The sequence below is a fragment of the Uranotaenia lowii genome, chromosome 2 (assembly GCF_029784155.1).
Source record: "Uranotaenia lowii strain MFRU-FL chromosome 2, ASM2978415v1, whole genome shotgun sequence".
Taxonomy (NCBI): Eukaryota; Metazoa; Arthropoda; class Insecta; order Diptera; family Culicidae; genus Uranotaenia; species Uranotaenia lowii.
In genome coordinates this window covers 126527628-126551911 of record NC_073692.1, presented here as the reverse complement: position 1 = coordinate 126551911, position 24284 = coordinate 126527628, and the positions used below count along the sequence as shown (strand labels likewise).

At 35.8% G+C, this 24284-nt stretch overlaps 1 protein-coding gene across 1 annotated transcript; it reads right to left on the bottom strand.

Annotated features, from left to right (window-relative positions):
* Positions 1 to 11365: 11365 nt before the first annotated feature.
* On the bottom strand, positions 11366 to 13330 carry LOC129741838 (uncharacterized). Its single transcript, XM_055733630.1, has 2 exons — positions 13110 to 13330; positions 11366 to 12725 (listed from the first exon to the last, which is right to left on the bottom strand). The coding sequence occupies exons 1-2, from the start codon at positions 13328 to 13330 to the stop codon at positions 11366 to 11368; spliced, it is 1581 nt and encodes a 526-aa protein (XP_055589605.1).
* Between the last annotated feature and the right edge of the window lie 10954 nt (positions 13331 to 24284).

Sequence of the window (24284 nt, the reverse complement as noted above, 5' to 3'; positions counted from 1 at the left end):
TTCTCGAGTTAATAAAAATATTATTTTTTTATTTTGATTATCTTCAATTTATAAATGATTGCTGGTGCTGCTGCTTCGAGGCGCCACTAGCAACTTTTTTTTATGCCATAATAAGTATGATATGTATTTGGTAAAGAAAACGGTTTCAACTATTTTGTTTTTTTCCCGTTTTTGAAAGGGTTGTGTAGAAAAAAAAATGCATTCTTTTGAGACTAAAATCATTTTAATTGTGCAGCCCAGTTTCGCAAAAACGTTCTAGACATTTTTAAAATGGCACATACAAATCCACGGACATCAACAGAACTCGTCGAGCTGAGTCGATAGGTACCTATAAAGGTATGTCTAAGACCCATAATTAATGATCTCTCAAATCGACCGATAACCAAACCTTTCTGTTAGAAAGGCAAAAAAAAACGTTTATTCACAGTGTGCTTTTATTCGAATCGTAAGAGTTGAGCGAATAATGATGTGGGCTGATTTGCGGTTCTTTCAAAATTGGAAGGCGGATGCACCAAAGTTGTTTTTATTTTTCAGATGAATTAAGCTGTGTTAATTTAAATTATTTTCAGAGCCCGTTTTTCTCAAAGCCAGCAGTCAAATTCCTTTCGAAACAGGTTATGCTATCTAAACTAGAGATAAAAAAGTTTAAGCGTGTCGTATTCATACAAATTGTCTAGTTTTTCAAATAATCTGTCACTTAGTTTAATCATGCCTAAATCCACCGGTCCAATAAAACAGTTCTTCAACTTGGCTCGAACGCTGGTTTTATTAAAACAGGTACCAAAATCCTAATAAAAACAGGGAAGTATGTGTTTTACCGAAGCTTTAGCAATACTTTTGCAACTTTTTAACTACACTCTTGAGATAGTATTTTATTAAAGTTTTAACAAAACTTTCAGGGCTCTTTTCAAACATACGATAGATCAAGCATTTCCTATGTTACAGTAAAACCGTTTTAAAAATGGATGCCATGGACAATTCTTCTTAAAACAATAATAAAACTCAAAAAAGCCAATTGGCTTAATCTGCGTTACTTGGGTAGTGTACATCTTAGCTGTCAGCATTAAGCTTCATTTAAGTTTTAACATCACAAAATTAGATGGGCTTGAAAGCCTGAAATCGTAGATTTTTCCTTTATTTAAATGGTTAAATTTTAATGTTTTTATCGATAGACCTCTTTTTAAAGTTTAAAAGAGAAAAACTAAAGTTTAAAGTCTTGATAATCAGCAAGGCCTGGTTTTAACTCTTCTTTTATTTCTTTATTGCTTTTTTCCGAGAACTTCGATTGTAAAATGAAATGTAAGAAATTGATCAAACTAAAAATATGACTCGTACTCAAAACTAGTAGAGCAGGGATGTAAAACAACTTATCATACATAAAAAGCTCATATAGGCTTTGTCTTTAGCTTGTCATATCAGAGGGGATTGAATCAGTTATGTACAGAGGCTGATTCAGGAGTTTTTTTTTATGGCATAAAGTATTAATTTCTCGAAAATAAAAGTTAAACAACAATAATACAGACCACTGAATAATATTCAACCTGGAAGTAAAACAACATTTTTAAACCATCAGGTTTTGTGTTCACATGAAAATGGCCAACAAATGGAATAAATGCAATAAATGGTAGAAACCAAAATAGATTTATTTTCATCTCGGGCAATCCAATATTTAAGAAACTGCTTTTCAACAAAAGGGTATTAAACAGCTTAAGCCGTGAAATTTGAATGTTTGGTTGCATGTACCTTGTAATCTTTGATGAACACAGAGATAACCTTCTCAGGTAATTACCAATCTGAATGCTTTATGAAAGATATTTTTTATTATAAACCTATTTTGTTTCGTCCGAGTGTTATCACTTTCTGATGCTATGTAAGTTAAAGAGTATTTAAGTTTAATCATTTTTGGGAACCTACTTGAGCAAGGGCGGCTAAACCAGATAGTTTATTGAGTAGGTATAATTTGGTATCAATAATTAAAAAAAATGGATGGTTGTTCAATTCAGTATTTCAGTGGCACAATGTCGTATGACACAGATATTCAGTTTTTTTTTTCAAAAGATTCCCCTTTCAATTAAAAAAAATATTTATTGTGATATCGCACACCTAATTTCCACACAAAAGTTGATCATATACCTAATTTACGAGTTCTTGTTTTCACTCTAGTAGCTTATGTTTGACTCAGCTTTGGCTTTTTTTGTTTCTTATATGTCTTCAGCCCCAATCTTACCTTGGTACAATTGACGATGCTACAATCGGATCTCACTTTTGTGGTCACATCTCGAATTGCGGCAGACTTCTTACTGGCGTAAACACGCATGACTTTCCGGTCCAAAGTTTTGTCCACCGGACCTAGTTTCCGCTCAGATTTTTTTATATTCTCGCACATGCTTTTCTCACCATACTTCCGATTTGATTTTGGGACCGCATCAATGCGTTCTACTTTAATATTTTCGAACTGATTCAGTTAAATGTTGGGAAAAGTATAGGGGAGAGTGGGGATACTTGATCCCCTTTTCTTATTTTCACCATATCTTTTTGGAAAAATTTAGCAACTCGCCGTCTTTGACATTTTCTGATAGCTTGTAACTTCAAGTTTCTATGCTCCAAAAATTAGAACGATACTTGAACCCGTTGATGAACTAGAAGCATTTTCGTGGGAGTAAAAAAAATGCGATTTTTTTGAAGTTAGAGGAGACTTGATCCCCTATTGAAGGAGACTTAATCTTTTATTCAGGAAGCCCTAATCCTTGTATAAAAATCTAACAAAACCCCAAGATAGAATGTTAATTTACTATTTTGGTCATGTTTGTTCACATTTCACAATTTATAGCAGACATAAGAAGAAAATTCTATAACTTTGTCTCAACGCTAATAACATTGCATACTTAAAGGCGCTATTTTTTATAATTAAGTGAAAATCAATTATTTTTGGTCTTTTCTTCAGACAGTTGTATGATAAATATTAGTTTTTAGATAAATATTAGTAATTCCGTGATCAGCAATCATAACGATCAATTCAGAAGAAGAATATGCCGTTTGGAAGGGGGATCAATTGTACCCAACTCTAGGGGATCAATTATACCCATAATCAACATTTTAGAAAAAAATTTCTGAAAAAAGTTGAGAGTTTGCCATTGCTTTGAAAATATGGCATTATGAAGTTCATTCTACGCTCGAACGATTGATACATTGGAACAAATATTTATTTCATAATTTTCCCATGTAAGGAATATTTTAAAGTTATGAAAAAAGATCTTCAAGTTACATTTTGTGAAATTTTTCAAACAAAGTTCAATTACTCAAACAATTATTTTGATAAAAAAATTTACACTACAAGCATTGTTATTTTGCTCATTTTGGCACATTTTTCTAGAACATTTGATCTTTGTAAGACATTCCAGTTTCGAGATATAGCTAAGGAATCAAGTATCCCCAGGGATCAAGTATCCTCATTCTCCCCTACCATTTGACACGATATTTTTGCGCTTTTCCGGGAAAATGCATCTCATTTTCACAAAAATTATAAAAACTGGAACTACACAACTCATTACTAAAGTCAGTGTTTTTAACTTCTTTCAAATAACAAAATTTCACAGGAATTTCAGTATCGTAGTAATCATTATGTCGCTATAGTTTGTCCATCCTTTCGAGTTTCAAAACAATCCATCGAATTGAATATTCGTTGTGATAAAAAACCAATCAACGCTGTCTCATTTTCTTGCCTATATAAGGACCTATTGATTAACGATTTTCCGGGGGACAACTTTCACTGGCTCGTCATGTATCGACAGTTTGATGGGTTCTCAGAATGTGCTGAAAGATTCCCGGTCCCAACTTCGTTATCGTTATCCGAGACAAGTTCGACGCCAGCCGGAAACCGGGCGACCGGAAAGCACTCCGTCAATCTGCTGAACCAACGCAACGCAACAGGGCTTCCGGCTTTGAAATATTAAGGGTAATAGAATTTCACTCAGCGCGCCTCTTTTGTACGTGTAGTGAGATGTGTTTTTCCCCCATTTTCCAGTGACTCAAAATGTCGGCCGCCTTTTTCCGGCACCCCAAAATGAGTGTGGAATCTTTTGGCAACCGATGGAAATGATGCGTGTTCGAAAGAGATTGATTTTGAAAATTATTCCGAAGTTGTGATGATAAATTTCATCGAGGGCTGTGCGTCCGTCGTTGGCGTCGAAACACGTGGAAAGCAACGCCTGGAACATTGGAAATGAATTACGCCACGCACCGTATGCGCACCGAAAGAGACGACTAGGACGACGAGGCTGACACGTTGAGTTATTTATCGTTTTATCGAGCGTCAATATTGTGCGGACAAGGTTCGGAATCGGTGAACTCAACAACTTATTTAGAGAGGGGTTTTATTAGTTTCGTGCTTTTTAGGCCTTGGATGGGAGTGGAGTTGAATCCCCAAATATCACTTGTTCAATGCCTTTTTTTATTATTGAACATCTGAAACTTTAAAATCCACAATAAATTTTTCAAAATTTTAATGAGTTGATTGTAAGCTTTTATATTCAAAATCATATATTTCTTTAAAAAAAAATTCGTTTCCTTGTGCCGGGATATGAATATTAAGCATTAGGCGTTTGTTTACATCAAAATTTCATCCATTCAAAAGTTTATTTTTATGAATTCACCTAGTTCATTTTTGTGGTAGTTTTTATCCTTGAGTGTATTCATCACTTGTATGCTTTTTCTTAAAACAGCTTTATTGACAGAAAAAAAACTCAAATTTAGTTCGAACAAAACCAAAAATTACTGCCATTGCCATTTACAACGGTATGAAATTTATGGTATCACAAATTTTGAAAAACAATCAATTTTCATACGTTTTTTTGGTTGAAAATCAAGTTTGTCGCAATTTATCACTTTTTGAGTAGGGTTTGCATGTTTTTAGAAAAATTAAAAAAAAAAAACTGGGGAAAGCAATATTTTTTCTGACTTTTTTCAATTTGAGTCCCACCAACCTTTAAAGTTTTGATGCATAATTGGTATGATTATCTGAGGATATAATTCTTTTAATAGCCCGTGAAGTTGAAAAGTTTTACATGTAACCCCAGTATTTGAAACTGTTTGTTCATCAACATGGCGCTATTTTTTTAAATTTCGGTTTTGCATCCAATATGGTATTAGTCAGTTAGAAAAAGGCCAATAAAATCTTGAAAACATCGGTATAAAACTAATAGCTTTATACCGGTATTGAACCACAGCCCAAGGACCAACTTTTTGTGGCCCGCGAAGCTCATTTTAAAAAAGCCATGTTCTAAGAATTGATCGGTTTTCTTGCTCTGCGTTTACATTTGGAAAAATATATCTGAATCTATTCAAACTAAATTAAAAACAAAGATCTGATCATCTCTTTGAAGTGATATAATCCAAAGGGGTAAAAGTGTATAAAAAATAATTTCGAGAAATTGTTGTATTTGACCATTTTTCATACATTTCTCGAACATTTGCCGTTTTCTATTGAACGTAAAAGTATGCAAATATAATTTTGAAAATCAAAGAAATTCAACACGGAGAATCGTTCAGCATTATTTACTCAAATCTATCATTAAGGACATAAGCCCTTAATGATAGATTTGAGTACTCCTATGGCTCTGCAGACCTTATAAAATTTTTCAAAAAAGGTTACCGTCACTGTATAAAAAAACAATTACAATTACAATTTTTTATTTATCAAAACAGTACAGTATTTGACACATGATCTGTAAGTTCCACCACACATTTTTCAATGTTTCCCGATTGGGTTTTGATGACTACATATAATTGGTATCAAATGGACTCTAGTTTTAATATTGAGGAGTTTGGATAGCCTCTGAAAAATAGAACTATCGTATAAAAATTGTTTAAAAATCTTAAAAAGTCACCAAAGCATATCAACATTATAATAAAAATTATTCATTTACAACAACTTCAACCATTCGTAACATGAATTCTATTTCAACAACGTCGTTCATCCATCCAAATTTAATAAGTTTGGCAAATTATGCAAAATATCAAGAGTTTGGAATGTAAATTTTTACTATTCGATATTGTATGCTAAGCTTTAACAAAAATGAGTATATTCATGAAAATTATACCAAATACAAGTATATTTTAATTGGCATGTTTCTCTGCATTTACGACAATCAATAATGAAAAACTAGAAAGAATTTACAGTTGGGTAGTAAAATTCAACTAGAACCGGTTTAGTAATGACAAATCTCTCAGAAGGTTGACTTTTTTTTTTACAAAATTTGACTTCAAAAAAAGACTCAAATTCGTAATCATCCTGTTCATAGATTCAATTGTTCAATCGAGATATTGAAAAATTTGGATTGAGTTGAGGTCGATGCCGTACAATAAAAAAACAATATTATTCATGGTATAACTAGAGTTCGTTGTAAAAATTATTCTTTTAAACGTCAAAAACTTGTGAACGCTACTTTTTTGCCAATACCGTTCTGCGTTTTTTTTATTTGTCTATCAGTTTTTTTCTATAAAATTAAAAGTGAACTTAAAACTTTGGAAAATGGACGATCATTTTTCTATATTTGGAAACCATAAAATTGAATGAACATAAATTCATTCTAGTCACGTCATTTGACATTTCTGGGATGAATCAATGCCTTGGAAAAATTTACGTACATAGAATGTTATACTACGTAGTACATAAGTTGGGAGGTTTAATTTATTTCTTATTCCGTAATATTTATACTTTTTTCCAAATGGAGCAACATTTGATTTTTAAATTGTCGACCAAAACTTCTGGCAATATCGATAGCAAATTAATAACAAAAAAGACATGATTTTTTTTAATGAAATTGTATTAAGGCTTCTATAAAACCATACATGATTATTTTTATAAAACTTACTCAAAAATTCTCGTTTTGGATGCATAAACAAAAAAAAACTACAATATTACAATAAATTACAATTTGATTCATTTATTTTTTGTAGGATTTTCCTAAAAAGATGAATAAATCCGAGAAATTTTCAGTGAAATCCGTGCAACCAAGCAGGACCAGTCTTTTCCAAATTTTTTGTTAAATAACCGGGCCATCTGGCAAGCTTAATCTTTACTCCATGTGACCTAGGCCAATGTTTTTATAGCGTTTTCAATGACCTTTTTTTATACTTCAGAACAATTTGATTTTTTTGGCCCACCAGGCAATCTCATTTCTGAAATTTGGCCCGCCTGTTGAAAATTTTGGCCACCCATGGCTTAGCTGGTTACATGAGAGCAATTAAAACCCACTAGTACAGTAGATCAATAATCACAATCTTTTCAATCGAAAATTCTGAGATTAGGCACAAACGAAAAAATAGTTGTACGACGAGATTAAGCCATCATCTAATCTTTTGAATGCTGTTATTGACCAAAAGTTAAAAAAAATCTTTATTACATTTTAGAATCGGATTTTGTTTCAAGATATAATTTAAAGCCAGATGAACTCGAAAATATTAAATAAATCTGGCAAAAATAAATATAAATTTGGAAATTCATGAAAACATTAATCAATGCGAAACTTGATATATCACGACAAAACTTAGGGAAACCAGGTGGATCAAAGTACAATAATATAAGCAATTTAGAAAAAAATATCAAACAATATTAATCAAATTAAAACAAGATGAAATTGGAAAAAAATTTAAAAAAAAACATACCGCATGAAAAAACTCCATCAAACAGGGTTAAAAATGGCAGAAAAGGCTAAATATGGTATAACAAAATAAAACTAGGTTGAACCAAATTATTCTTAACATAGTGAAATAAATTAAGAAAGAAATAGCAAGAATCGATAAAACATGCTTGAAAAACTATATTTCTTTACTTCAATGACCATTTTTTAGAATATGAGCAGAAAAAATGAGTCTGTTGCAATCATACCTACATGACATTCGATTATACTTGTTTTGGAGAAAGTAGTGAATGTAGAACTTTTCAAAAATCAAACTATGCCTTTTCTAAGAGCAAGTTCACTGGGGTTGGAAAAAAGTGGTAGAAATTTGACACTTGAGGCACATTTTGAAAATTTTGCTATGCAAAAATATTTTAAAGATCAGTGGCCTTCTAGTTTTTTTACAACACGTGTTTTATTTTCGCATGCTGTGATACAAAAATAGCAATATATCTATCACATACGACTAAAATAGAAACAGTGTTGCAAAAAATACAACGCCCCAAGATCTTGAAATCATTTTTGCATGGTAAAATTTTCAAAATGTCAAAATTTCTACCACTTTTTCCCAACACCAGTGAACTTGCTTTAATGGATACTGTTGACAGTTGCTTTTAATCTTTTCAATTTTTTTTTTGTTTAAATTTATAATATTTGAATATGGAGAAAACGTTGAGTTATAGATACAAATAAGAATAAAACGTATCTTATTCAGACCTTTTTTTTTGTTTTTTTTCTTCTTTCGAATTTGTTCTCAATGTGAAGCTCTCGGTAAATTGTTATTTTCTTTTCTAATTTTTTTCTTTCTTCAATCCTTTGTTTCATCCTGTCTATTAATTCAAAATTTTACTTTTCATCCATTTCATAAAGTTTCCAGATAAGGAAAATATGTTTCTGTTGTTCCTATGTTTGAACCTTATTTGACTGATTATTCAACTTATTTATTTATACTAACTCTATTTAAAAAACCGTAAATAAGGTTGCTGGTAGAACAGTGGATTTTCGGATTTATTACCATCAACTACAATTTCAGTGTAAAAAAGACAAAAACGTAAATTTAGCGAAACTATAACAATATTAAATTTTTATGAGCTGAAATGAATAAGCATAATTTCTCAAGTTTTATTTCTCATAATGATAATGAGAGTAAGCTTAGAGGTTGCACGATTTTATGTATCTACAAAACTTGGAAAAAGTTAAGTTCGGCTTGGTTTGCCCGAATTTCATTGGAAAAGCCAGAATTTAACCCGAATTCATAAACTTTTTATGCCAAATTAAACCAAAAACAAAATTGCTTTGTAATTTTTATTTTATTGCATCCAACACGAAATTTTTTGTGCAAGTTTTATTAAAATTATCATAAGAGGTTTTGGAAACTCAAAATACGATTTTGTCGAGGGCTCAGGGTTGCAATGGGTGATTCCCAGACATTAAATGACGCGGACACTAGCTCCCAAATTTTCGGGTAAGTTTCTAATTCACTTTTCCGTTCGTATGGTCCAATGATGACACACTTGGCACTTGCAGTTCAAACAATTTATTTAACAGAAAACTACACTCCTTTATTTAAACTTGAAGACTTCAACGACTTAATTATAATTTATTTCTAAACACTTAACATAGATTTAACTTTGAACAAATATTGTTTGACACTTTTTGGCCTGGCCGTCTTGTCGTCGCGCTGGAACAATCGTAAGTGATCGAGATGATGGCGGTTCGATATGCCCAAGCCTATCTTCGCGGTGCATAGAACGCCATATCTCCCGCCAAGAAACTCGCGGATTTCTATCATAATAGGTTCGAAATATTTCTCGCCTCACGCGCCGTCGGTGTTTGCGCCGTCGGTGGTTGCGCCGTCGGTGGTTGCGCCGTCGGTGGTTGCGCCGTCGGTGGTTGCGCCGTCGATGGTTGCGCCGTGTCGAAATTACGCTGGCTGATGTAGAGGATCGATTTCCATGCATAAACATCCTGCCACCTCCAGAAATGACCATTTCTGGATAACGTTGAAATCGTCTTCGCTGAAGCCGTGGGACCATGCGCTTTGATCTGGGGAAAATATAAGACCCGGTAGACCTGGACGAAAACGTACAAAATATTGGAATGGTCCTCACCTGGGACCCAAATTATCAGGGGGCCTTGTATTTTTGATTCTTAACTGCTGCATCTGCCATTTAAACCGCTTTTCATTCATGCCGATTGATGTTCGAATTCATTCAGCTTGACTTCATTCATCTTCCTTCGATGATGCATTCGGTAACGAAGTTACGCAAACGCTCTGCTCCTAACGTTTCTCTCGATTCTTTTAGTGTATCACCCGAGTTGCCCATCTGCCCATTTAATCCTAACATTCCATCAAATGCTCCGAGATAATTTCTTATTTTCAACTGGCTTAAAAGTTGATCGCCACTCTCGCTCCAGACGATTTTGAGCCGAATTGCATGCTGCCACCCTTGAACAGCGAACAAAATAGATCTTCTTGAGGGATCGAAAACCAAAAAAACCCACATCGTTTGCCACATCAACCAACAAGCCGAAAACTCTGAGCATCAAATCCAGAATATCTTATTCCATCGGCGAAAACATTGTGAAGCCCAGACGAACACTACCACTTGTGGCTTTCCTTGCTTGCTGTTGTTGGAATTGTTCTCCAGGGAACGATCGATTTGAGAGATGCTCGGGATACTGGTAGCTCTGCCGTCAGCTGATCGATCAGCTGTTTGATAAGCATGTGTTCGGTGATTCGCTCGATAACCAACACATCGTAACTGGTCGACCGGGAGCTAGAAATGGACCCGAAGCAATCGTTGATGGTGAGAGCGTGGCCCTGGAGAGTGAAGAGGAAAGTCTGGGAGAACGATCAGCTGTTTTGGTTCGTCTGGTCGCAAGATTCTACCATCCACCCTGGTGACGTCATCAAGTTGAATCACCGCTTGGGGGGAAACGCTGCTGTTGTTTGAAGCCTTCGGCAGTTGCAAGTTGATGCTCCTGCAGAATGCTGTTCTCTGCCATGAAGAATGTCGAAACTGTGCTGCTTGATAACAGCTCTGCGAAATTACGTCTGCTGCAAATAAACAACCCTTCTTATTCCGAGAAATCTTAACCCAATCCCAATAAAGCCCAAGTATCCAATTTTCTTATCCATATGTGTACATAATTCGACTGCTAACGTCCGGCGTTGGGCAGGAATGATTTCCAAAATATATTCGCCGTTCAGTTCTCATTTTCTGCCACCGTCTGTGCGCTCGAGAGGATTTGAGCCAAGTAAACAAACTCCCCGAACGCCTTCCCTGCTTGATGAAATCCCTATGCCTTTTACCCCTTGATCGCCTGCTGCTTCTGTTCTCGAACTGCCGAACAGTGCCGATGTTTTGATACTTGTCCAATGTGCGCATGCGTTGTTCATGGAACAAGCGACGAAATTTTCGTTGTGTGGAGCTGGTCGTGTGAGTTGGTACTTGGTACTGTTGGTCGCAATAGAGTTTTGATGGGTCCAATCCATGAGAACGAGACCGTAAAACGATCGCTCGCATACCGCTATCCTGTATACTGGGTGGTGGGAGAAAAAGTTGACTTGTTTGGATGTATGCTCGTACCCGATCACTAGTTCCATGTGATCGAGCCGAAGATAATCCGTGATAGCATGTTGGTATTGTCTCCCTAGAGTGGGTTTGGTTGCGAATCGATTATCAAAACAGCTGATTGATGACGTCATCCTTCAGCAAGCAACGCAAGCTGTTGCGATCTTCTAATGTTTTCGTTGTAGCAACGTTACATGCAATGGGGGAGAATGTTGATGCGCAAGCGTTTGGAGAATGTGTTTTGCCCGAGACGACCCATCCGAAAACTGAGTTAATTAGGGAAGGCTGTGTGTCACCCAAATAAATGTGACCGGGGGTTGTAAATAGATTAAAAAATATCTCGGCTCCCAGCACGAGATCAATGGGTTGGCTTCTATGAAACGCTGGATCAGCTAACTGTAAGTTTTCTGGAATTGACCATTGGGAAATATTTATATTCACCGTCGGCAAATCAATAGTAACTTTGGGTAACATGAGCAAAGGCACAGTTGTAGTAAAATCTGAGGTCCGTGATTTGATTACGCCTTGAAATTGGAAATTGGCGTTTGTAGACGAGTTTCCAATCCCAGCTATTGGTACGTCAACCTCGGTACGTTTGGCCTGCATGAGCTTGTACAAGCGATTGGAGGCAAAACAACACTCGCTGCCTGAATCCAGCAGGGCTCGAGCCAAGTGTTCTTTCCCCGTGTCGTCAACAACAACGACCACAGCCGTGGCTAGAAGCACTCGGGGCCGATCGGAGATGTGTGAGTTAAAGCTGGTGATCTTCGTGTATGCTGCATTGCTTCTCGGAGCTGGAATTGGAGCTGGGGACGGTGACTGTTGTATGTTGATTGGTGGTGGGTTGCTAACAGAGTGGATTACTTTTGGAGTGGTATGTGTAGAATTGGCAGAGCATAGAAGCGTGTGATGTGTTGACCTACAGTTCTTGCAGCAGTTAATCGATCGGCATTCGCGCGCGCGGTGGCCTCTTCGTAAGCAATTGAGGCACAATCGGTTTCGTGTTGTAAGTGCGATTCTTTGCTGAACGGATAGTTTGGTGAAAGTGGGGCATTGATATATATTATGGCCTTGTGAACAAACGACACATTTTATGGTTCTGGGTTGTTGGAATGCAGCGTAGCTTCCGGAGTGTGCATTATTGTGGCGATTTTGGAATTGGGATTGGGATTCAGTGTGTGTGTTGGATGTTAGCTGTTCTAAGACAGCTACTCTGCGCTGGATGAAGGAGGTAAGTTCTTGGAACGTTGTGGTTTCTATGGCAGATGAATGTTCTTCCCAATCTCGCCGGGTGCTGGGATCTAAGCGGGTCGAAAGAAGATGAATCAAAAGAATGTCCCAGTGTTCTGTTGATTCACCCAGCTGTTTTAATATCCTGACGTTTGCGTCGAACTGTTCAACCAATGTGTGCAGTTCCGTAGCCGATTCTCGTCGCAGAATCGGAAAATCAAAAAGTGTCTGAACGTAGCTACGTTTGAGCAATCGGGAATTTTGATAGTGTTGGGTTAGCAAATTCCAAGCTACGTTGTAATTTGTGGCGGATATTGGAATAGTTTGGATTAATTTTAGAGCCTCTCCAGAAAGTGATGCTCGAAGATAATAAAATTTCTGGATGCTTGACAATTCTTGTGAAGAGTGGACCAGTGAAACAAAAAGGTCATGGAAATTGAGCCAGTGCTCGAAATTTCCTGCAAATTCAGGCAATTTTACGTCGGGCAACTTGACGTGCGTGTGATGGGGTTGTGTGGCATGGGTTGGTGGTTGTGTTGTGGCTTGTGGAGGGCATTTTTGAAGCAAAAATCCCTTCACTCGATAGTAAGCGGTTTCAAATGAAGTTTTTTGTTCGAGGTACTTATCCAGTGCTTCAGGTGATTCGTCGAGTGTTTCCAGTTCTGACTGGACCTTAGCATATTCGGACCAGATTTCGACGACAGCTTCAAGTCGGACTGGTGCTTCTGCGATGTCTCGGGGCTCTAGGAAATTCTCGACGAATTTATAGATGTTGCTGAATGATGCCGATAAACTGCGCCGACGGGCTTTGAGGCTGCGCAGTTTTCGCTCGGTCGACGACATTTTATGCGAGGAGGGAATCTAAAAGTTGAGACCAAGTAGCTCGGCAAGCGACGGTAAAGTATTTGGAATGCTAATTACCTTAGCAAGGCAAGGAATTTGCCTTGTATTTTATTGAATCCTACTGCTTGCTAATTGTCGCTTGATTGTAATGGCTCTGGGATGAAATGGTCACAGCTGATGTGGGGGGCTTGATCGAAGCCAGATGATGTTAGTGTTTAGGTGTTGTTCCAGGCACGGTGGGTATCGAATCGATCCGCGGCTCTCCGGCGGAGATGATATGATGTGTGTAGCCGAATGAAGTGATGAAAGGTGCAACAAAGAAAAGATCCGGTAGGGATGAACACAGAATGTAGTGCGATTGGAGTGCTACTAACCTTTTGGAAAATAGAAATATGCCTTGTATATTTCTTTGTGCTCAGCTGAACTGCGTTCCCAAAGATGGCGCTTGGCGTCCGCGGTTGCGATGGCGTTGGGGCTATCGGCACTATAGCTTCCAGATAGGTCTAATCCGGATCCGTTCCGGGTTCAGGGCCTGATCCGGTTCGAAGGACCAAATGTCGAGGGCTCAGGGTTGCAATGGGTGATTCCCAGACATTAAATGACGCGGACACTAGCTCCCAAATTTTCGGGTAAGTTTCTAATTCACTTTTCCGTTCGTATGGTCCAATGATGACACACTTGGCACTTGCAGTTCAAACAATTTATTTAACAGAAAACTACACTCCTTTATTTAAACTTGAAGACTTCAACGACTTAATTATAATTTATTTCTAAACACTTAACATAGATTTAACTTTGAACAAATATTGTTTGACACTTTTTGGCCTGGCCGTCTTGTCGTCGCGCTGGAACAATCGTAAGTGATCGAGATGATGGCGGTTCGATATGCCCAAGCCTATCTTCGCGGTGCATAGAACGCCATATCTCCCGCCAAGAAACTCGCGGATTTCTATCATAATAGGTTCGAAATATTTCTCGCCTCACGCGCCGTCGGTGTTTGCGCCGTCGGTGGTTGCGCCGTCGGTGGTTGCGCCGTCGGTGGTTGCGCCGTCGGTGGTTGCGCCGTCGGTGGTTGCGCCGTCGGTGGTTGCGCCGTCGATGGTTGCGCCGTGTCGAAATTACGCTGGCTGATGTAGAGGATCGATTTCCATGCATAAACAGATTTAAAATCGGCTGATGAGATTTAAAGAAACAAAAATCTTGTTTGTTTTCTTGATTTGTGTTGAGTATTTCCAGGGTTTGGACTCAATTTTTTCCGATATTGCTTGGTTTTTTTGGTTAACAATTTTTAAATCAAATGCCTAGATTTTTCCCGGTTTTTTGGTCAAATAGTCCGGATTTGACCGCTTTGTATCTCTAGTTTAGAATATTTAGTTATCCCAGAAAATAATTATTCCTATTTTTATTTCTAAATACTTTTGCCAATAGCATTTTCACGAAATTTTCTCGAAGCCAATATAAATGTTCAATTGAATAAATTTCAGGAGAAATTTACAATCATTCATTAAAGTAAGTTGCTTGTAAGAGAAATTGTTGAAATTAAATATCTCCTAATTCGTCAGTTTCGTTGTCCTCAATTTTTTCTTAATCCTTGGCAATCAAATGATTTAACTATCAGATAATGCTTAGTTGAAAAAAAATTTTTTTTCAATTTTTTCCTAGAAACTTTGAAAGTCCTTGTCATATCAGCCGCGATTTTTTTGCTCAATAACAGAATAAGAAGGGGCTTACAAACATAGAATAATGTCTTACAATATGAGAATTGCTTTATTGCATGAGATGTGCTCGAATGACAATAACATTAAGACTTTTCCTTAAAATTTACTCTGTAAAAGTGAATTGGATAAATGATCTTGAGAGGAACCATATACTTTTCCTAAGATCTAGGCAATGATTATTTATGAATCCAATCGAAATGTTGAAAAGACACTTTTTCAAAATTTTTCCATACAAGCTTTGTCATCTTGACTAAAATTTATAAAATGAAGTTATAAGAAGCTTTAAAAACATATGCATTTCTGCTGCAGTTTTCACCAACTTATGCTGATTTTGAACGTCAATTTATATAACCTTTGGCCATTATAAACTGATTCTCAATGGTAGAAAAACTTATAAAAAATCATTATTCGGATTTTTGTAACATGTTTTCCATCAAAATATCAATTAATAGCGAAGTTTTCAAAATAAAATATGATCTTGAATGGAACCATCTTTGATCTTGAGTGGAACAACTAGCATCCAGAATAAACCGCTAGGTGCGCTGCCTTATGCCTTTTATCTCAAACTTGGTTTTTACCTCTGAATGTATGCAGCATTTTTGTATTTTTCTTGTTTTATCAGTTAGGGACAGAAAAGATGTAAAATAGAGTTCGAATAGAACCAAAAAATTACTTTAATTTGTATCACGGAGTACCAAACCAGGCACAAAAAAAGTTTTAGTTTTAGGGGTACAAGAAATGTTTTTTGATTCATTCATTCAGAGGGACGACGGGAAGGAGGAGGAAGGCTTAAATATATATATTTTTGGCATAATTCGAGAATTAATTAATGCAATGAAGTAAACTTCGGAAATAGAATCAATCTTCATTGCCATTACTATTCGAAGTTTAAGAATAAGCATTCATTTAAAGAGGTAATTATTGATGTTGAAATTCTTCTTGAAAACGATATACTAATAAACAAAAATTCAAATTATGTTTCACACAAATTCCTTCATTTCTATAAAGTGAAGCAAAGCACACCGGGTTAGCTATTTTATAATACTTAACTAATCAATTGGCGATCTGGTATTGAAAACCTATCCGATTTCCTAGTGTTTGATGTTTACACTTGAATTCGAACTCATGGAAATTGGTTTTGGAAATAACTGTTCTATCATTTAGCTAAGGTTTAGCTATGCCAGTGACTATAGACCATATAAAACAATAGGCTAGCAGGGTTCAACAAAACGCACTCTTTTAGACGCGCGCGGCACACGCAAACCATTTCTCTTGAGCGAAACACTTCTTCGTTTGCGTTCTGACCGTTGACGCGCTCTCGCTCGAAACAAAAGCACGCTCGCTCAATCTTTTCCCCTCGTTCTCGTCGACGAGATGCACTATCCGAAATCTGCGCGAGCGGCCGAGTCAAACAGGCACGGCTAGCTCTCGCGCGTCCTAATCGAGCGGCGGGTGAGGCCTCTCTTTTGGCTCAAAGAACAGCACGCAGCGGCCCAAAATGCAGCGCGCGGCGGCTCTCCGAATGGTCCGAAGCGGCCCTCTTTTCGTCACCGGGCGGCGCGCACGGGCTCGAGTGAGGGCCTTGTGTTTCGTTCGTGTTTCTGTTTGCAGTGCCGATTGAGGAATCTGTGTGTATGATTTTATCAACAGGATAGTTGAAACATATGTAAGCGCGCAATGGGATTTGGCGGAGGGTTATAAGAATTAATGTAGGAGGTTAACGTTACCCATTATTAACAGTTACCAGCACTAGTAACTATGAAAAATTTACCATGCAATAGTAAAATTTCGCGAAAAATGCCAAATCAAAGAGCTTTACGCGTGGAATGTTAAAATGAATGTTGGAATATCCTAGCAACTAGTTATAGTTACCAGCACTTGTAACTATGAAAAATTTACCATGAACTAGTAAATATTCGCGAAAAATGCCAAATGAAAACGCTTAACGCAAGGATCAGTAAAACGAATGTTAAAAATAATCTAGCCACTAGTAATAGTTACCAGCACTTGTAACTATGAAAAGTTTACCATGAACTAGTAAAAATTCGCAAAAAATGCCAAATGAAAAAGCTTTATGCAAGGATCGGTAGAACGAATGTTGAAAATATTCTAGTCACTAGAAATAGTTACCAGCACTAGTAACTATGGAAAATTTACCATTAACTAGTAAAATTTCACGAAATTTTCAAATGGCGTTTTTTGCGAAATTTTACTATTGCATTGTGAATTTTTCAAAGTTACTAGTGCTGGTAACAATTACTATTGGCTAGAATATTTTTAACACGCATTTCAACAATCCTTGTGTAAGGCTTTGTTATTTGGCGTTTTTCGCAAAATTTAACTATTGCATGGTAAATTTTTCATAGTTACTAGTGCTGGTAACTATTACTAGTGGCTAGAATATTTTCAACATGCATTTTAACAATCCTTGTGTAAAGCTCTTTAATTTGGCGTTTTTCGCGAAATTTTACTATTTCATGGTAAATTTTTCATAGTTACTAGTGCTGGTAACTATTATTAGTGGCTAGAATATTTTTAACATGCATTTTAACAATCCTTCTGTTAGGCTGTTTGATTTGGCGAATTTTGCGAAATTTTACTATTGCATGGTAAATTTTTCATAGTTACTAGTGCTAGTTACTATTACTAGTATGTATTTTAAAACTTCTAACATGGATTGTAATAACCCTCCTCTCAAGGCTATTGCTTGCTTCTATCTGTTTTACCATATCTATTGATTTAATTACGAACACTCCATGTGCTAAAGAGAGCCGCGCGCGCCGTCCGGTGAGCCGCCGTGTCCTCTCGGTAGATGCTCGGTGTTCCTACACGCACGCGGCAAAAAAACGCAAACGCAGTTTCCGAACCGCTCGCGCTCTCGAATAGGCGCGCGCGAATTCGCTCTGCTCAAAAATTTTCAATCTGCGTTTTGGTCGCAAATTTCTCGTGAGAATTTCGAGCAATCAAATGTGCCCGTGAACCGAGAACGAAAGAGCTGCGTTTTATTTTCTTTTTCTCATTCGACGCACTCCAGCGTGTTGAACCCTGTCCCACTAGTTGAGCTGTCTGATTTACCACTGATTAAGAATTGCATTTTTAGAAACGTTAAAAAATTTTATCAGAAAGAAGTTTTATGGAAAAAAATGCAGTACTGTAGGTTTCATGAAGAGTAAGAAATCATTTTGTGCATAATTATCTTAATTCTATGCAAGCGAAATGAATTTTTTACGTTTTTTGACATTCTAGGACTAAAGTAGGCTCTAGGTCCAACGTAGGACCACTCACCCTATTTCTAATTGTCTACATTGCTTGTCATTTTTGTTCATTTTGTAATTATTTCAATGATGCAATCTTGGGCTTTTGATATAGGTGTGTTGGCAAGTCAGTTATCTCCTGAGCCGATGTTCGCGTGTTCGAGTCCAAAGGTTAACATCGAAACCAAGTGAAACGGATAAGATTTTCCATAACTGTCCTCCAACTACAACGTTGATATAAAGTCGCGAATGCCATGAAGATGGTTAAATGATTATAATCAAAAAAAAAAATTCTGAAATTTTTTTTATAATTTTTTAATTTTCTTTTTTGTGTCACTTCAAATCAAACAGAAGAACATAGTTAATACTCCAAGAAAAATTCAACTCTATCAAATCTTTTTGATCTTTTTTGGCAAACGACACCTAAAAATCCGCTCTCTCAATTGTGTCAAGTGTCGTTCGAAGGAAACGAGTTTTGATGTCTACAAACCATGCGCGGATCTACGGGGGGGGTGATGGGGGTGATCACCCCCCCCAAGCGAAAAAATAAATTAAGATGAAATATAAATTTTTCAAAAGCTGCTTAAACATATTCTTGAATTATGCGCGTGTGTAACTTCGTGTTGGCGTCGGGCGTGTGAAAAGGATAATGCTTGCACCTCACTCTTAAGGAATTTCCTTAAGCATACCAGCAGATTTTTGTACAAATTGGAGTGAAACTTCTCACTCTCACTCTCATCGCTATGAATGCATCGTTTCTTAGATGGAAAAGAAAAAGGGTATCAAACAAATTTAGGGTCATCATTCAAAATTTCGTATTTCATTTCAGATTCAATAATCAGATTCAGATTAAATAATTGAATTAGTGAGCTGAGATCGAATCCATAAAATATCAGAATTTGAATTTATGATTGAAGGCTACGAAACAAATTTCAATTCTTGGTACATTTTTTTTATAATCATTAAGTAACGCAATTAACTGTTCTGATTTGGAAATAAGATTTAGAAATCCCGTTTTTACATTTTAGAAATAATGTTGAAATTCGGAAACAGATTTATAATTCAATTATTGATTTTAAGATTCAAAATTCAGAATGCAGAAATGCATAATCAACATTTAAAATTCAGATTCATATTCAGGTCATAAATATTTGTTTTTAAACCAATATAAAAATATCAAGAAAGTATTTCGCTGAGGATGATTAAAATCGCAGGAGATCGCAAACTTGTTGATTCAATTTTACAAATCAATTTTTTGAATCAATGTCACAACTCAGCTGAAAATTTCAAATTTAAAGTAGATTTCGAATTTATTTTCCAATTTTCGTATAATGCAAAATCAAATTATTCACATGATTTTACATATGGAGCTGTTTTTCTTTTAATTATAAAATATTAACTGATATTTAAAGAGACTTGTAATTTCAAGATAAAAAATCTGCAGAGAATTCCACATTTTCTTAATGTATTGTATATTTATCACAGCTTTTTAAAAAGCCAAATTTCAAATTAAAATTTTGATTTGGATCAAGCTAGCAACAAATTTTTAATCTCTCAATTTATCTTTGAAAGTTTTATTCATTTTTATCGATGCGAATATTTTTGTAAGAAATTAAATATTTTCTTAAAACAAACTTATTTCATGCTCAAAATCTATCTGATTCTAGAAAAACTTCAAATATTTTAACCATATCTAAAAATAAGTTTCTACATTGTAACTGAAGCTTTCATTGTACAAATGAAGCGAACCGTTTTATAGTAGGGCATATTTTCATAAATTACTATTTAATATTTGTTTTTACGGCAAATCAGTCCAAGCTTTTCATGACAAACGAATTTTATTCTATGCCTTATTCTGGGTATCGAATAAAACTCGTTTGTCATTAAAAGCTTGGACGGATTTGCCGTTAAAAACAAACATCAATTAAAATACAGTCGACCCTAGATCAACACATAACTATTTGTTAAGATACGTGCTTATTTGTGTTTTAAATGTTTATTTGTCTAAGATTGTTTTTTGATCCACGTCTTTAAATTGATATTTCAATGGAACTTCAAGTGAAAAATATGAAATACATTGACGGGTTTCGATAAGCAATGAAGCAACATACGGTTTCAAATTGGCACTCAAAAGAGAAAATATTACGATTAAATATAATTGAAACTTATGTAAATGGCTTTTTTACCCGAATATTGTAATAATTTCAAAATAAATAAGACGTTGTTTTAACCATGAAACCAGAGATGCTCATTTGAGTAAGTTGAAATCATACCAATAGATTTAATTTTGACTGAAAATAAACAAAGTACGATTTTCAAAATTAAATTGCTTATGGATTTCTTATCTGATAAAAATAAACATATGGTCATGTTATATTCCCAACTAGATAAATAAATGTAAACTTCATACCAGTGAAAAAAAAAACATTTGTCTGCGTTTTGCCTAAGACTAAGCCAGTCACAAACAGATTTACAGAATTCTTCGAACAAACTTGTTTTAATTGTCTTTAACATTGCTGAATTCTCTTCATCTTTAGCATCGACATTTTTCCTGTCATAGTTTTTCTTTTTCCCAATCACTCATGAAATTTTGACCCTTTTTTTTTTGAAAATTTACAAAATCACCCCCCCTAAGATCAATCTCTAGATCCGCGCCTGCTACAAACACCCCACCGGATGACGACAACGACGAACGGTTTGTCGCGAAACACCGAATGCTACGAAAAAATTTATGTGCCCCATAGATGAATTATGATGGCTACACAATTTGGGTATCACCATTAAACCATTTACCTGTCGGCATGCTTCCGAAAAATCATAAAGAACTACAGCGAATATCTCGTATCTCGTATTTTTTTTCCTTTTCGGATGGATCCATGGAAGAATGTCCTCGGTCGGGGAGCTGAAAAAACCTTCCAATATTTTTTTCTGTTCGTTCTGAGAATCAGAGAAAGGGGGGATGATGAGAGTGGCCTTTCGGCACTTCGGTCGGCGGATGAATTTTCGATGGGAAATCGTTTGTAAAAATTGACTGAAAAGAAGGATTGGGGCTTAATTCGATTTGGATTCCATTTCTCCCTTTTTCACATTTTGTCGACGAGAAAAATGGGTTTCGGTAAAATATTCGAGAACGGATCCCCGGGTTGAAATAAATTTGAAAAGGATCGTTATATCATAAAGTGGATCTCCAATTGATGATGACATATGGACAGTTTTATGTGTCACAACGAATTACGTGATTGATTTTAGAAATGAGCACTGACATTGGGAAAATCATAAAGCAAATGATTTGATGGGTTTGTTTATAAAATTGAGTTGTTTGGTCAATTAAGTCAAGCTGTAAAACTTTACTTGCAAATCACCTGAAATAACCCACAAGTTAAATTATTTCGTTCTGAATCCTCAGAAGGAAATATGTGTTTTTGATAATAAACAATAATTAGAATGAAGCTTCTCACTTCATATCAATAAAATTCACTGGAACGAATATTTTCAGCTATGTTCATCCGTTTGAAGTTGAACTTGTTTCAATTTGTTTTTCAGCCTTAACTCCCCAGATCAATTTGTGAACAGACGTGCAGTATGATTGTTTTATTTGTCGGCAAAATACCAGCAGGTATGTCAAGTATATTTTTCACATAAAGCCTACGTCCAATAGAAAAAATAGTTCAGGTCTGAAGTAATCCATAAACTACGAATTGCTGTCGACTTCTTCGAATGAAAAATGTGGCAACAGTCAAAAAAATCATAAGTTTTAAAATATCCAAAAAAGAGTCTAGAGTTAAGAGAATAAAGTAAATAGTCAAAAATCAAGAATCAAGAATTAAAAGTCAAGATTCAAGAATCAAGAGTCAAGAGTCAAGATTGAAGAGTCAAGAGTCAAGAGTAATAAGTCAAGAGTCAAGAGTCAAGAGTCAAGATTCATGAGTCAAGAGTCAAGAGTCAAGAGTAATAAGTCAAGAGTAAAGAGTCAAAAATCAAGAGTTAAAATTCAAAAACTAAGAGTCAAGAGTAAAGAGTCAAAATCATGAGTTGAGATTCAAGAGTCAAAAGTCACTTCAAACAAATCCATAATACTTCGTTTCGTAATTTCCGGATGCAACCATTTCTAGGCAGCATGATTTATTTGTCGCACACTGAAAGCTTTTGGCTCGACGCCTCTTCAGTTTTCGAATGACACGGCACTTTATTTATGTACACGTGAATAATCGGAAAAATATTGTTTCCAGCAATATCCGAAGTCAACCTAGTTTGGATTGTGCCCGGTCAAAGCTCGGCCTTCCAATGAGTGTCGATCCTTTAGTGAGGTGCCGCGTCATCCAACCAAATCACAGGTGTGAACGATTTACGACCCACTGGCCACATGCAAATCAAAATCGCACTGTCCTGTGGATATTCGCAAACTACTGGCTAGGCAGTGGCCGATTGACTGTTCCTCGTCAGTGATATATACGTAAGCAATTTATTTATTCATCAACTGTCCGTCGCTTCGTTCTGCAGGAAAGCATCCTTACGACCAATTTTGAGTTCTACTGGTCAGTGTTGTGTAGTTTGACGCTTTTGGGTCGAAGTGGAAATCTGTCATAAAGCTTGAGTGTGATTCAATTTCCTCCTAAAATATTGAGATAGTATCAGTTTAAATAACAACATAAAGTTGTTCTATAAAAAGTTCGACACTCGAAATTGTAGTCTCCATTTTTTTCATAGCGTATGTTCCAGGGTTCTCTATAGTGTACGATTTATTTACTCTACTGATACACGTGTGGCACTGATTTTTTTTCCAAACAAAAAAGTTCAAGGAGGATATTTGGAGTCATAACAATAAAAAGTTAGATTTTATATCGGCTTTATCATAAAGTCACCTTGTTATTCAGATAAACAAAGATTAATAGTAAGCTTCCCAGATATTCTCTTTCAGAACGTACCCGGGCCGAGTAAATGTTGGCAACTAGCTGATCCAGTGTGCTTTGCTTAACCTTAAAAAATTGATAAAATTTGTGAAAACAGTAACAGTTTTCATATTTTTGTTTATAGATTCAAATAATAATAGTTTTGACATAAAAACTTGAAAATAGAGTTGCAATGCAAAGAAAATTAGATGTTGTGTAATGAAATTAAGAATTGAGGTCCTTTAAGGGAAATGGATAAAAGTGCATAAAGCTTATTTAGAAAAAACACGCTTTCAAGTTGTTGTGTTCAACCATTTTCCATATATTTTTCAAAAAGAAATCAAATCACATCAAATCATCATAGAAAAAAATCGTGTATCTAAATACTCTTTCCTCCTAAATTTGTTGCATTTGCTCGATGCGTTGTCGATACGTTAAGCAATTATGCAATTAAATTATAGGAAGGTCCCCTTTCCCCTTCGTATCACTCCAGTGAAAGGAGGGAGAAGCCTCAAAACATCAAAAATAACTTTTTCTCATATATCCTATGCTGTTTCCATTCGAATAATATGCTGTGTAGAATGCAATACAAAGATATTGCTTGGAAACCTCCCTCCCCCCCTCCAAAAAAAACATTTGAACACATTTCAAATTTGCTCCTATACAAAAATATGCAATCTGATCATGAATAAGCCGTAGATGCTTAAAACCCCGAAAAAAAACAAAACAAAAATGCAAAAATTGTATGGGAGACCTCCACTTTTCTTTTTATTTCCCCAGTAGAATAGAAGGATGGGTCTCAAAATATCGTATACAAAATTTTCGAACCAAATAACTTTGCTATGTCGAATTTGGTTTAATTTACATGATTAGTTGACGAATGAGAATTCTAAATATGTTAATTCTACCGACTAATTTTTACCAATCATTCCATCAAACCTTCCATCCATCTATAAAATTCCATAATCTTTAAATGCCCCCACTAAAAAGACATCACTTTTTCACCGATTAGGCCGATTATTTAAAGTAACAATCATAAATTACAATGAATAATCTCTTCATATGTTTACTAAATTTGGGTTTGGGCAACCGG